At 36.9% G+C, this 15,652-nt stretch overlaps 2 protein-coding genes across 4 annotated transcripts in view; both read right to left on the reverse strand.

The window, feature by feature from the left end:
• The window catches only part of LOC147843705 (uncharacterized), a 999,056-nt gene extending 996,162 nt beyond the window's left edge, over positions 1 to 2,894 (reverse strand). The window contains exon 1 of the mRNA XM_087258202.1: positions 2,694 to 2,894. The gene's annotated coding sequence lies outside the window, so the exon portion shown is untranslated. The remainder of the gene's footprint in view (positions 1 to 2,693) is intronic.
• The window catches only part of mars1 (methionyl-tRNA synthetase 1), a 53,186-nt gene extending 37,579 nt beyond the window's left edge, over positions 1 to 15,607 (reverse strand). For 2 of the 3 annotated variants that reach the window (XR_015492540.1, XM_087255119.1), the window contains exons 1-6: positions 15,321 to 15,607; positions 12,999 to 13,089; positions 8,844 to 8,922; positions 6,584 to 6,715; positions 1,764 to 1,839; positions 770 to 942 (exon numbers count right to left, since the gene is read on the reverse strand). Coding sequence is in view for 2 of the 3 variants with exons in the window: in XM_087255119.1 (XP_087111245.1) it covers positions 770 to 942; positions 1,764 to 1,839; positions 6,584 to 6,715; positions 8,844 to 8,922; positions 12,999 to 13,089; positions 15,321 to 15,423 (654 nt within the window). In the remaining variant the exon portion in view is untranslated. 3 annotated transcript variants of the gene reach the window in all.
• Between the last annotated feature and the right edge of the window lie 45 nt (positions 15,608 to 15,652).

Below are 15,652 nucleotides of genomic sequence, written 5' to 3' on the forward strand. Positions count from 1 at the left end.
ATTATGAATGTTCCACAACAAGTGAATTGTGTGTGTGTGTGTGTGTGTTGTTGGGACTGTCTCTGCAGTGTAAAGTAATGTAATGTGTGTATTTATAAAGCGCATTTATTGTATATACACCAAAAGCCCTTCACCATCATGAGGGGGGTCTCATCATCATGAGGATGATGCTCCGGCAGCCACAGGACAACAGCACCAGTGCTTCACCACACACCAGAGGAGAGTGGAGAGAACATGATTGAGCCAATTCAGTGGATGGGGATGATTGGGAGGCCATGATGGGTGAGGGCTGATGGAGAGAATTTGGCCAGGACACCGGGGTTACACCCCTACTCTTTAGCAGAAGTGCCATGGGGTTATTATTGAGCACAGAGAGTCAGGAGCTCAGTTTAACATCTCATCTGAAAGACGGCGCTCACTGACAGTATAGTGTCCCCTTCACTACACTGGGGCATTAGGACTCACACGGACTGCAGGTTGAGCGCCCCCTGCTGGCCTCACTAACACCACTGCCAACAGCAGCCTAGTGTTCCCATGTGCTCTCCCATCCAGACACTGACCAGCCTCAGCCCTGCTCAGCTTCAGTGAGGGACCGCTCTTGGGCTGCAGGGTGATAAAGCTATGTGTGTGTGTATACCCCAGTATTGTTGCTGGGACTGTCTCTGCGGTGTGTGTGTGTACCTCAGTGCTGTTGCTGGAACTGTCTCTGCGGTGTGTGTGTGTACCTCAGTGCTGTTGCTGGAACTGTCTCTGCGGTGTGTGTGTGTACCTCAGTGCTGTTGCTGGGACTGTCTCTGCGTGGTGTGTGTGTGACAGGCTGTTTCTGCAGAAAACTCTTCAAGGCTTCGGCTCCTTTACCCTGCAGGACTCTGAGAGCTGCAGACTGACACGCAGAGACAGAACACACTCGCTCAAACCAGCCGCGCACCGCCTGCAGATCACCTGTAGAGGGCAGAGCAGTGTGTGTGTGCGAACATGAAAACATACAGACGCACATTAAAATGCATCCATTAATAACAACACACACACTCAGGCAGATGTAAAACATGTGTGCATGTCTAAACACACTCTAACATGTGTACACAAATGAGTCCACACACACGTCCAGACAAGCACATTCAAACATTCATGCACACACAAAAACACAAACACATCCATTAAAAACAACACACGCTCAAGCAGATGTACAGAATCTGTCCAAACGTAGTCGAACATCCACGCACAAACACAACCTCACACACACACACACACACACAGGTACAGACAAGTGCATACACTTACAAGTGCATAAACATCCACAGATTAATGAACACCAAAGCTAACGCATGCATGTGCAACCACACTTTGTACGAACATGCATTCAAACACAAACGTTCACACACACACACACACACTCGTTTGTTTTTGTGAAAAGTGGGGACATTACATAGGTTTTCATTCATTTTATACTGTCCAAACTGTATATTGTATTGCCCTCACCCCACCCCACCCCTAAACCCAACCATCACAGCAGACTGAGTTCAGCTTTACTCTGATTAATCTCATCCTGTAGGATTTATAAGCATTTTGAGAAATGAGGACGTCACCAATGTCCTCATATTTCACCTGCTTTTTGTAATACCTGTGTCATACCCATGTCATTATACAGATTTGTGTCCTGATATGTCACAAAAACACGCGCACACACACACACACACACAAGAAATTTTAAAACGACAGCACCAAAAAATAATTCACTGTTCAAACACACACTGAGATCGTACCGGGTTCAAATGCACTGTCTGACAGCAGAGGATACAGCGCCGCCCAGAGGACCACATCTGCCACTGACACCACCTCCTGAAACACACACACAGCAGGCAGATTAATAACACAGGGTCTCTGCAGATATCATGTCAAATTTCAGACCTTTACGACCTTTTTAAGACCATTAAGTATTAAATTTAAGACCTATATCGCAATATCAAAAACACGCGAGAGAAAATGTAAAAGCGCAAAATTAGGGGTAAAATAAAGTTATTTAAATTGAACAGTAGTAAAGTCAGGTTAAATGCACCATTGAGCTACAGAAAAAACAAACATGTTAATGCAGATTTATACTTAAACCTGGCACCGCATCGCACAACTCACGAAACGGATTAAGGCTTTTATACTTGACACGTTCACCATTGAGATTTTTATTTTAAAGGGTCACGAAACACCAGAACACATGTGTTGAGCTGCTGACAGTGGTATATGTGTCCCACACTGCTATAAACACTATCAGGACACCTATATTTCACTAAAAAGTGTAAATTGGTTGTTTTTGCGTTATTTCAAGCAAATTCGTACTTCCGGTTTGAAACGAATTTTTGAAGTTGCGTCACGGTCATGAGATAATAGCGTGTATTCCAGCGTGCAGACTGGACGTCTGTGCCAGAGTGTGTCTTATTACGTCTTACAGTGTGCTGCATTAATGCATGAGTAAAGCTTGGTTCAAACCAATCAGCGCGCTCTATTCTGCAACTTCATTAATATTCATTACTGTCACAGTGTTTAGACGACAGAGACGCCACGTTGTGTTGGCAAAACAAGCGTGAAGTGTTGCTTTTATAGTTTGCTGCAGTGAAGTTTTGTTTTCATTTTCTCTCTGTGAGAGCGCAGACTCACGTGTGGATTAACAGTGTACCCGACGCTCGACAACAATAACTTACGTGTCTAAGGAGGAACATTGTTTACCTGAGAGCTGTTCTCATCTGCAAACGCTGAAATCCGGATTCGCTTTAGTCTCCTCTTAATAAAGACGCGGCTCTAGTTGCTGGTGATAGTCCTGTCTCTACAGATTTGGTAAGTGAGTGACCAGTGCTCTTTGTTTATTCAGTTCGTATTTTATTCGTATCAAACAAACTATTGCAACGAGTGTAAACAAGTTAGCACTAACAGTTACAACCAAACTATAACCTCGTGTTGGATTTTGTGACCGGAAAAACACACGCGGCTTTCTGACGCTACCTGCCGTGTGCATCTAAGTTTCCGGGAAATGCAGAGTTTATTTTTTTCTCTCATTCGCCGTGCGGTATCAAACATTGCATGAAAAATACATGCTTACAGCAGCTCCTCGAATCAAATATCTCGTTTGTCGGGAGGGACATGAATGAATTCCCTGAATGAAAGAGCCAAACTGCAAAAAAGTCCTGTAAAGTCCACCATTTAATAATCTGGCAAATAATTCGACTACAGATGTCCATGTAAACACAATCACATTGTCCGCTGTGGGTGTGTGTTTTGACTCTGAAGTTCAGCGTGCCCAAATAGACACTCCCACACCATGCCTCTTTTCTTCCTCCGACACTCCCCCCTAAACAGAGCTGGACACACCCACTTTTCTGACTTTTTCCAAAGTAGAGGTGTGAAAACATCCTGCTGAAACGAGGGGGTTTCATGGCCCTTTAAATGACAGGGGGCGCTACAAAAAAACAAAGTAAAATCAGACGAATAAAAGGAGAATCATTATCAATGAAGATGTTTTGGGGGCCTCTTTTTTGTTTTAACAAACTCATCCCTCAGGTTTTTCCAAAGTTTTACAAAAACTTTCCTCCTTTCTCATGGCTGTTGCAGTTTCTAGCCAATAATTATTGGTCATTCTGGCAAGCAGAAATGCAACCGTGATAGAAAATAGGTAAAAACCTAATTAGGTATTACAGCCTACTGTACTATTCACTCTTCAAATAAATCCCACTATCAATCCCATTTAATCACTAAAAATAAAGTGAACTAGTGTCTGCTGTACAGAGTTTTGTGAAGTACAGTAAAGTACTTCAATTACTCTGTTGTGGTAATACTATAGTTGCTATGGTAACACAACAAGTGTATTAAAAACAAACTACTCAGTGCTTTAGTTTTATTTGTACAATATAGGGTATATTATTATACAATTCACCACACTTTACTGTAGTAAAACACTGTATTTCATTTTATCAGTTCACTATTCTTAACACTACAGTGTGCTGAAGCATCTCTGAAAAAGCACGAAAGGAGTCTGACGGAGCGAGAGCAGATCATTCGCACGTGAGCAGCCAGTGTTTTGAGAGCTCGCAAGCAGTTTTGTCCATGAACAAAGGAAACCGGCGCATGAGCAGAGATTTGCTCTCTCGTATTACAGCGCTTCCAACTTATAAAACTGCGCTTGCGACATTTGTAAGTGAAATAACGGCATACTCTGCCAGCCGAAATCATGTCGCGCGCACTCAAAGCGAACTTCCGCAAACACAGCGATGATGTCACATTTGTCAAATTTAAATTGAGTTTAATATCAGAAAGCTGATTGGCTATTGCAAGCTGACCTTTTTGTAGTTGTAATACCGCAAATTACAATTGGACTAGTGAAATAAAGAACTACAACACCCCAAAAACCTAGCAACAACAACAACAAGAATTTAAATGAGCATTAGATGTAGCGTTACATGGACATCGCAAAAATAAGACCTGTGCAGAAATATTTAAGACCTAGAACAGCAAATTTAAGACTTTTTAAAGCCATCAATTTCAATTTTTTACTTTAAGACTTTAACACTTTTTAAGAGCCCGCGGGGACAGCTAACTCTGTAAGATTACACTTCTGTCTTGGAGTTTGATTATTCCTAAAGATCCCAAGAAGTGCTTTGAAACATGCAGATTTGATTTGAACTAGTGATGGGTTGTTCTTGAACGATTCATTCATTTTGAACCAATCTTTAACATGACTCAGGAAGTGATTCGTTCATTCGCACATTGTGCAGGTGGAGGAGAAGATTAGTTCATTTTTCGATTCTTCTATCAGGTGCTAATCAGGCTTTGCACATCATGTGGAAAAAAAACAGGCCAATCATATTCAGCCAGAGCCAGATAAAGATTATATTCATTCAGCTCTGCAGTCCTCAGGTTTGAGTCGATCGTCTCTTTACATGCTGAACATGATGATAAAATGAATCAAAAACACAAAGATTCAAAATGTGAACTAATCATGAGTCAGAGCGTGTGCATTGATTAAGCTTCTACATTATAATGAACGACTCAAACGTGAAGAGCTGTCAGAAGACTAACAATAATGTAAAAGATGAATGATCAGTACCTCTTTCTTAGAGCATTATAGCCAAGACTTCAGAACATTTGAGGAGAAATTGAATTTACAGATGACGCCAAAAAAATAAATAAAAGATTCATTTAGGTGGAAGTGACAAAGTGCAAACTTCTTAATGCAAATGTTGACATTGTTTTGGAGCACACTAGAGTATGACTTAGGCATGGGATGATAACCGTTTTCAAGGTATAGCGCGGTTTGGAAAAGTCAAGGTTTTAAAATCGTCAAAGTTTAAGCTTAATTGGCTGTAGTGTATGAGTGTGAATGAGTTTGTATTGATGTTTTCCAGTACTGGGTTGCAGCTGGAAGGACATCCGCTGTGTAAAACATATATTGAATAAGTTGGCGGTTCATTCCGCTGTGGCGACCTCTGATAAATAAAGGGACTGAGTTGAAGGAATATAGATTTTAACATAAGCACAAACACAGAGAAATGCTGCCACCTGGTGTCTCAATTGCGCCCCGACATACAGTGAAAATCTATAAAAGGTGAACAGAAGCTTGAGAAAAACACTTTTTTTAAAATTACAAAATAAATAATTAAAAGAAGGATGAGACGGACTTACAGATAAGTAATGTGGAATGCAGAAAATAATTCATTTTGTAAACTAAACAACTGGTTTTATAAGAATATTTGCAGGAATATCAACCTTAAATTTGATTATTTAAAAACTTTCTGAACTAGTGAACAGGCCTTCACACTTGACTTCATAATTATTGTATTTTATTATAATAAATAATTATTGTATTATTATATATATATTTATATATATATATATATATATATATATATATTTATTTATTTATTTATCTGTTTTATCTATTTTTTATTCTTATTTTTATAATTTTTATTTTTATACTTTTCATTTTTTTATACTTGTCTCTTTTACTCTTGTTTAAGTAAAGCACTTTGAATTGCCACTGTGTATGAAATGCGCTATATAAATAAACTTGCCTTGCCTATATATATATATATATTAACTGAAATAAGTGCTAATTATACATCCATGCATACATGATTTATACATTAGCAAATATTAGATTATTAGATGAAAACAAATAGCATCACTTATGTTTTTTTTCTTCATTATCTGACTTCATTATTCATTATCTGTAGTTTGCATTATTGCAGTTTTATATATTAGAATTGACCATTTTTCTAATTTGAAAATATAATTTTGATAAAAACATTCATGTCAAAGTGTTGATGAAATTTTTAACCCTCACTCACAATTACCATAACTATGAAAAACCTATATGCAACTACTGGTTAAACAGACCCAATGCCCAGATCCACATTCTTCCATAAATCATACAGGGTGAGTCTTTTCAGAAAGTAAAAGTGCGGTTTCCTGTAAAGCCTAGGGAGGTTAGGGAGACAGAAAATACAGTACAAAAACCATAAAGCCCACTGCATGTCTGCACAGTTCACAAAAACAAGTGTGTGTGTGTGTGTGTGTGTGTGTGTGTGTGTACAGGACTCACGTCAGTAAGGAATGATGTCTTTCTCTTGCTCAGACTCTGCTCCAGCCAGCTCAGAGGCTCCTTCATCACAGCAGCGGATTCTACACGCTTCCCCTGCAGCGCCACCAGCTGGAGAGACTGCAGCACTGCAGGCTAAGCGCACACACACACAGGTTAATCATATATGCAGACACGCACACACATCATACACACACAGGTCAATCATATATATTTGCTTACGCACGCACACACACAAACTATACATGCTCAAAAAAAAAAAAAAAAAAAAACACTCACACATGCACAACACAGGTTTTTTCACAGCAATTCCTTATTATATTCAGGGTTCATGAACATTTTACAACTAAAACTTAATGACTTTTTCAGGACTTTCAAGCTAATTTTCATGACCTAATGTTTTGTGTAATGTCCACGTATACTTGGTAAATAATGAGAAAAAGGATCCATGTTTAAAGTTATTACAACATATCATAAAACATGCAACTATCTATATAGTTTAAATAATCTTTACCTCCATGTAAAGTGTATTTAAATATTGTTCACACAGCACTAATGTGAGAGCATGTGTTTGGCCATGGACAGAGAAGATGACAACTAACCATATTTAAGTAAACAGACATTTGTTAAACTAATTTCCATGACTTTTCCAAAACTTTATGGGTTTTTCAGTTCTTACAAAACTTTTTCCAGGCCTGGAAAATGCCTTGTCAAAATTCCAGGTTTTTCATGACCGTATGAACTCTGGATATTTATTTTCTGCAGAAAGTCTTATTTATTTTAGTTTAAAGGAAATATATATTTACATGTACACAATATCACTGAACTTTTTATTGAATATTAAGAAATGTATTTTCTCGATTGCCTACAGAATAAATCAATGACTTTTTACAATGACTTGCTAATTAACCTAGATAAGCCTTTAAATAGCCCCTTTCACACATTGATACCAGTAAATATCTAGGAAAATTTCCAGGAACGATTTTACAGGTGAATTCATAAACGTTATAAATTCCGGACGTTACGGAATTTTTCCGGAAAAGACCATTTACATTCCAAAATACGGGTAAATTCTGACATCATTAACCAGAAATGAGCTCTAAACGGCTGCGCTTGTGTTTGTAAACATTTGACTACATCACAAACTCTGTGGATGATCAATATTGTGAACAACTCTGATGAAAACACATAGAGAAACACTTTCGCATGTCGAGATGTACACGATATGTGTGTGTGTGCTGGCGCTCACAGGCTGTTTCACAGGCACACGCAAAGCTTGAAGGTGAACAAACAACGGCTTATCATAAACATCTTATCGATAATTATTTACACGGTTGGCATTAAGATGAACATACAAACGTGATCTGACTAACATCCAGCAGCTAAATGTGTCTGGAAAAATATTCAAAGTCTTTTATTCTCAGAAACAGCGCGGACGTGAATGTGTCTGACTGTTCTGATTGGCTAAAGCAGACGTCTCTTAACAGCACGTTCTAGACGTGCACGTGCTCTTTCCGGCAATCTTCCTTCTGCATTCACACAGCGCAGCATTCCGGCAAATTACCGGTAATGTTACAACTTCTCTTTCTGGAAAATAGCCAGAACGAATTTACCGGTATTTTCAAAAAGGGCCTGTAATTTTCCGGAAAGGTCTGAATGTGTGAAAGTGGCAAATGTCACTTTAAGCTGAATACTAGTATCTATAATAATGAGTAAAATATTATGCACGCCATCAAGACAACAACAAAAACAAACAGTCATTAGAAATTAATTATTAAAACTATTACGCTCAAAAATGTGTTCAAATCATCTTCCCTCTATTAAACAGCACTTGGGAAATGTTTTAAAAGAAATGTAATTTGCATAAGAGGGCTACTAATTCTTCTACTGTAAATCAGTCAGTGAACATCATACTCCTGAAATAACTCAACCAGAGCCTTCCGATTTTAGGGTTGGGCTCTGATTAAAACTAATGGAATGTTGATGCATTAGAAAAACAAGTTGTTTGAACAAACAGACTTACATAATAACCAAAAGTGAAATTAAAACTCATTAAAAGTGTGTGTGTGTGTGTGTGTGTGTGTGTGTGTGTGTGTGTGTGTGTGTGTGTGTTTTGATCCAGTCACTCTATTATATCAGCAAGAGGCCTTTAAAAGCTCCATTCAATCTGACAGGGTTACTGTAACATGATTGAAAAGATAACGTGTTGTACATGTAAACTATCTAAAGTTATTTTAATGATGTGCAATGTAATAATCTTCACCTGTAAATTTGTAGCCTCCCATTCCAGCCACTGGTTTGTCGCGTCTGTCGCCTTCTGACCACTGATGTCAAACAGATATCTGTGAAGACGTTTAACGTTGTTATTTTCTGCAGGCTTGAAGTCAAAGGCATACTGTAACAGCTACTCCTGATCATATCAGCAGGTCATGAAAGGATTTGCAATTGTTTTAGAAGCAGTTTAACCATGAAATACTGAAACTTTATGAATTACAAGTGGTTTTAAGGTCTGTGTAAACATTTTAAGCCAGTTTAAAGCATTTGAGCACAAGGACATATTATGCTTGTGGCTTTAACTAAATTTAATTGCATTTAATTATTTATACAACAAAAACCATGTAGTTTTTATGTACATTTGATCTCAAACAATCAAAATGAAAATATACCAATGTAGAAGTCTTTATCAATACTGTGCAGTAGGGCTGCACAATATATTGTTTCAGCATCGATATCGCAATGTTTGCATGTGCAATAGTCACATCGCAAAGATATGCAAGGTTGAGTTGACTTTGCAGTGTCATTTTTACATTTACATATACAAATACAGAGTCATAATACATACAATTGTTTATTTCACTTCCATCTTTGCTTTGTTGCATTAATCTATGCTTTTGGTTTGTTTATTACATGTTATGCATGATTTACTCCCCTACAGAATCATCCCAAATGTATTAATTTTGATTGGGAACACTTTAGAGACCAGTTTTCACTATAAATAGTTGCTTATTAGCATGCATGTTATTGACTGCTTATCAGTACTTATAAAGCACATAGGTTGATCTCTGCAGCAGCTGCGGAAGAGCTGCGCGCTGCAGACGCAGCTGGTGTGAAAGGCAAACGCCTGTGTGCTGCTACTGCTCGACATACGCGCTGTGCACGCTCTGCTCACGCGCCGCTGACGCTTGCGGTGTGAAACAGGCGTAAGTGCGGTAGGCCTTGTGATGAAGTCGTATAGTGTACTTTATTAGGTCTTGTGACGTTAACAACTTGTTAGTACTAAAATATTTGAAAGACAGCTAAATCAGCTCGGTAAAGTTTGTTTTAGGTTTGATATTCGCCAGACAGTCATGTACGCAGTGTTAGGGATCATCTGCAAATTACATTGCTGGTGACAGACAATGTGTTGTCAAACTGAAAATGAAAACTAAATCATTTCATTTTGTTTTCAATTTCGGCAGATATTTTGCAAACAGTGTTGTAAAATGAAATAGTTAATCTGATTTTTTAATTTCCAATCTTTATTTGATTTATTTAAAATTGGCAGGATTTACCTTCCATATAATGACAGTATATAATAGATTTTTTTATTTGTTATTTAGGTTATTTAGGCAAGTCATTGGACAACAGTGGCTTGTTCTATAGTGCTTCCCAACTTCTGTTCCTAAAGGCACAGCAACAGTACATATTTTGGATGTCTCCCTTATCTGGGGCCTGTTTCAGAAAGCAGGTTAAGTTAAAACTCAGAGTAGTTTAACCCTGAAATGAGAGAAACTCTGGGTTTTCCGTTTCAAAATGGCAGGTTTGTTGAACTCGAGAAATCAGGGTAAGTCAAGCCTGTTTCTAAAAGAGAGTTAACTTTAATTCAGAGTCAGTTACCGTGGTAACTTACTCCGTGAATCTAACCTGGTCCGGAGCAGGTTTTATTCCCTAAACTCTGAGTTTCTGTCGGTCTCCTCCCCTTTTTAAAGATGAAGCGTATTTCTCACATTAGTCTTACATTTCCACACACCTATTTTAGAGCTCATTTTGGAGATGTGCATAAAAAAGATTGATGGAAACATCATGATTCACATAACTTTTGAAAATACGCATAATATAACATGTGCATAACTGAGTAGGTTAAACTTTTATTTGATAAGAAAAGATGCGCATAAACTACGAAGTGCACTTAACAAATTACAGTATGTACATTAAAAAAAGGTTTGTTAGAGATGATGATGAAAATGTGTGTGAAAGGACAAACCAGCAGATTGAGCACACTGCAGAACATCTTAAATGTTGTTTTAGTCATTCTAAAATGCATTTACTGTTTCAGTATTAGTGTATATTATTAATGACCTCCGAGTGTCTGGAGTGTGTCAAGATCTCCGCGTCTGGCTTCAAACGCCCCCACGTGTTCATTGTGTGTCAATTGTCTTCTGACTGAGGCTCAGGACAGGTACATTAATTAAATAAAAAATCATTGATGCAGCTTCTTCTACCGCAGTAATTCTGTTTTTACTGTTGATATTTGGCGCAAGTTAATCAGGAAGTGACGATTTTGTTCTCTTTGACTCTTTGGATAAAAACGCTGCTTTATTTTTAGGCGTTATTCCAGTTTTGCACAAATTTATGTAATAGCCTATATTTTGATGGAAACAGCTATTGCCTACATTTTTGTCACACACAGAACAAAGTCACGTACGAGGCTTGTCCTTTTTTTCATAAATAATTAACCTTCGACATGCACTGTTACTAGATTAATGGGATTATTATTCTGTCTACATTATTTTATTACTGCTTACCTTCTTAATGTTATATCAACCTCTATCACTTGATCAATAAAAAGGCAGACACATAACAAGTGCACTGTTAAATCAATTAAAACTGATAAAAAGTGTATAAAAGTTTAGAAAAAAAAAGTATAAACGTCACACATTACATTACTTATTTTGCTATACTTAAAATGTTTAAATACTTAAAATTAAAAATTACGCATTAACTTGGGCAGCTGTTTTCCCACGCTGTCTCTGTTTCACTGATGGTTGCTTCATTTTAAATATATACACTCATATTTTCTATAACTTTGCATGAGCACATCAAGTTCAGCTGGAGAAAGAAATGCTGATCTCTTTTTTTTAAGATGTTGCCATAGTCACTCGTAATATCTGCGCTCCATTGATAATGCCTTTTTATAGTCACGGTGCACGCGCTTCACTCTGATGTGGTCTACTCAAAGTTGATTGACCCAACTCAGATCAGCTGTTCTGAAACCGAAAACTCAGAGCTTTTAATCTCTCGGTAAATCAACTCAGAGTTCAAGTTTAAACTCCGAGTTGTTTGAACCTCCTTACTGAAACAGGCCCCTGATCTATTAGGTTTTGGAGTCTCTTCTAATGTTCTGATGAGTTGATTTAGGCGTGTTTGATTAGGAAGAGGTTGAAAATGTGAACTGTTGGTGTGCCTTTAGAAACAGGGTTGGGAACCACTGCTGTGGACAAACCAAAGAATAATAATTTCTAAAGGGGGCTAATAATATTGACAACAGCTTTTTTTCTACATAAAAATAATAATAATAATAATAATAATAATAATAACAATAACAATAGTGTTACTCCAACCAAATATTAAAAAAGAATTAGGCTTTTTCCAGTCGAGACACCATCTCCATTACTCCTTAATCTGTTAAGCATCTCTTGGAAAAAATGCAATATATAAAACAATTAAAATATAATAGGTGGGTGAATAATTCTGTCTTCTACTATATCAAAGAATAACTACTTTTACATAACTACAGTTACATTTATGCAAAAACTTCTTGCTGCCAAATTGGTGAAACCTAGTGGTTCAAAGTCCACATGAGCTAGAAGTTTCTGAGATTTATTTCAGTGTAATGACGCACTTCTAACTGGATAAAATATTGAGTAGGGTGGGGCTTTCTTTGTGCATCTTTCCCTCATAGCAAACTAACAGAAAAAGAAGAACGGCTAAGGATATTAATATACAATGCTATGGAGCTCCACTTCAAATGTAGACGCAGATGCTACGTGGGGATTACCAAAACCATTTTGTTAAAAACGTGACACCCACTCCCTGAACTTTTACCTTGGTTATCATACTGAGAGTACAACTGCCAGGCTCAAAAGACAACACTATTCAAAGTTGGACCATTATTGCAGTGATGTTATTGGACAAGCTTAAAAACTGATATTACTACAATCTATATCTGATCATTTTTTGTTATTTTATTTTTCTTCTATCTGTTCAAGTGGACAGTTTCATGGCATCTGCTTGCATATAGTTTTATATCAAACTGTGATCCTTAAATAGTCTTTTTAATGTGTCTTCAAATAATTATTGGTCAAAATATCACAGGTAATGTTTCTGGAAACTGAAAGTGTTGTTACACTGAATGTGTGCGTGAATGTCCGGCACTCACTGGCAGATGCTGTTGGGGCTGAAGAGATGCTGACCGCTGGGTAACTGCAGGATGGGCAACACGGGGTGTGTGAGATACGGGACCACCTTCTCTATAGCACACAAACACACACACACGAGACACATTCATGTTGGACAAAAACACACTCGCAAAGCACTGGAACAACTCCACAGTAAGACAATGGAACTTTCATAGCTATAACAAACAGGCTATTAAAGGGGACAGTTCACACAAAAATGGAAATTCAGAAGAAAATTTCCTCATCCTCCACTTATTTTAAACCTGTTTGGTTTTTTTTAATCTGTTAAACACAGAGGAAGATATTCTGAAGAATGCTGAAAAAAACAGGCATTGACTTCAATAGTATTTTCTGCTGCATTTGCATAATTAAACTCAAAACATTCTTCATGTTTTCAGAAAGGAAATTCATAAAAGTTTAGAAGCATTTTCATTTTAGTGTGAACTATTCCTTTAATGCACATATAAAACTTTTCAGTTTTGTAAATAATAGTTTTTGCTTTAATCTTTAATCTAGTAAAATTACATGTATTCAGCAATAGTTATAGTGGCATGTTTTCAGACATATTTATGATAATGTTTGTAAAACACAATACTAATAAACCGATATTTGCTGTAATATTGCCCTGATTTTCCATCATAGAAAATAAAAATATTTGTTACTCTAACCAACAATTATTTTAAAAAGAAAACTAAATCTTTTAAATGAATGGATTATATTTTAAATAAAACAAAAATTAAAATAAACATATATTAACCATTTTAATTTCTAATAATAAATCCAGACAAACTGAAAAGTGAACACATTTGTTCATCTGACTAACAGTCATTTTGGAATGAAAAAAAAATGAAAACTAAAAATGATAATATGGTAAATAGAACAAATATTAACATTTCACTCCACTAAGATTAGCTAACAATAAATACAGAGATACTGCAAATTTTCAAGTGCGTCTTCGTTATTTCCACAGCTGTACTCTTCGTAACATTTTTACATTTTCAGTCAGAAAACAACTTATAAAAAGTGAAACAGCCGTTTAGCCCCTGACTGTATTTTTTACCTCCAGAAAGAGAGTTTTTAGATAGACAGACAGATGTAGAGTAGGTTTTATAATCCCACGTTTGTTCATTTTTGAAAAGCGACAACTTTTAACACAGTCCCTATATTGTTTACCATTCTACTTTGAATATTTGGTCTGAAATAACATGCAAGTATAACTTCAAGACAACATTTGCATTCATAACATTCAGACTTTCTCTTAAATATAATTTAAGAAAAGTACTATTTGCTAATTATAAACAGGGAAGTCACATTATCAGCCAAAGACTATCAAAATACAACATTATTTACGTTCAATTAAATAAGTTGTTTTAAAGTCTTGGGATTTTAGAGCCAATATTCAACGTAAACAATATAGGATCATGTCACAAGTTGTTACTTTTCAAATATGAACGAATGTGAAAATATAAATGCACTTTACATCTATCTATCTATCTATCTATCTATCTATAGAGGTAAATTTGGTTTTATATTCGCACATTTGTTCATTTAGCGGTCTCTATATTGTTTGCCATGTTACTTTGAATATTCAATCGGAATAAGCATGCTAGTATGACTTCTAATCAACATTACACTGTCTAATTCACTGTAAACAATGCTGTACTCTAATGGTCATTGGCTGCTAATATGATTTCGCTATTTAGAATTTGCAAAGAATACTTTTTTGAAATTATATTATTAAGGAGAATGTCTTAACATCCCAATATAAAACCAACTTTACCTCTATCTATCTATCTATCTATCTATCTATCTAACGTTATACATCAATATATCTGTGTATCTTTGTCTATCTATCTTTGTCTATCCATCTATCTATCTATCTATCTATCTATCCATCTATCTATCCATCTATCTACCTATGACATTTAAAGGCTAAGTTAAACAGCTGTTTCACTGTTTATTGACATTAGTTTAATTCTTACTGAAAACCTAAAGTATTATCATGTGTGTACAGCTGTGGAAATAACGAAGAGACACTTGACAATACTTTATTTCTTGTGATTTATTATTAGCTATGGGTTTGAGTGGGATTTCAGATCGATAATTGTAGTTATCGTAACGTTATAGGAACCGTTAAAATGACCGGTAAACTTTACCTCAATGTCTTCAAAGTCTGAAAATTGCCAAACAGTATCGACAAAACAAAAACTAAATATACTTCAACCAAAAGCACCACAACAAAACATTCACAACACTTCACAATCCCACACGGCACACACACACACACTTTCCTCCACACTCACCCTCGTGTTTCACAAGCTGAGTTTCACACCGGACTCCGCTGAGCTCCAGCGCCGCCAACACCTTCAGGCAGTGCGGGTTTCCCTCACCGATAAACAGCTTCATTTCACCGTCCGCGATTATGCTCCTAAAGTCAGACCGACACGCCGTTTATACCGACAACAGCGAGCAGAACCGGTCTGAAGCGATCAACTATTGCCGCTGATGCAACCGAGCGTCACACCACGTGCAGCCGTACAGAGAAACTGTAGTTTTTAGATGTCATCTGCTCTCGGGAAATGCGTAGAATGGGCTATATGCACGCATTACTTCCGCGTTTTGTCTAAGGCCGCGG

This window comes from Danio rerio, chromosome 6, assembly GCF_052040795.2.
Source record: "Danio rerio strain M-AB ecotype USA chromosome 6, GRCz13ab, whole genome shotgun sequence".
Lineage (NCBI taxonomy): Eukaryota > Metazoa > Chordata > Actinopteri > Cypriniformes > Danionidae > Danio > Danio rerio.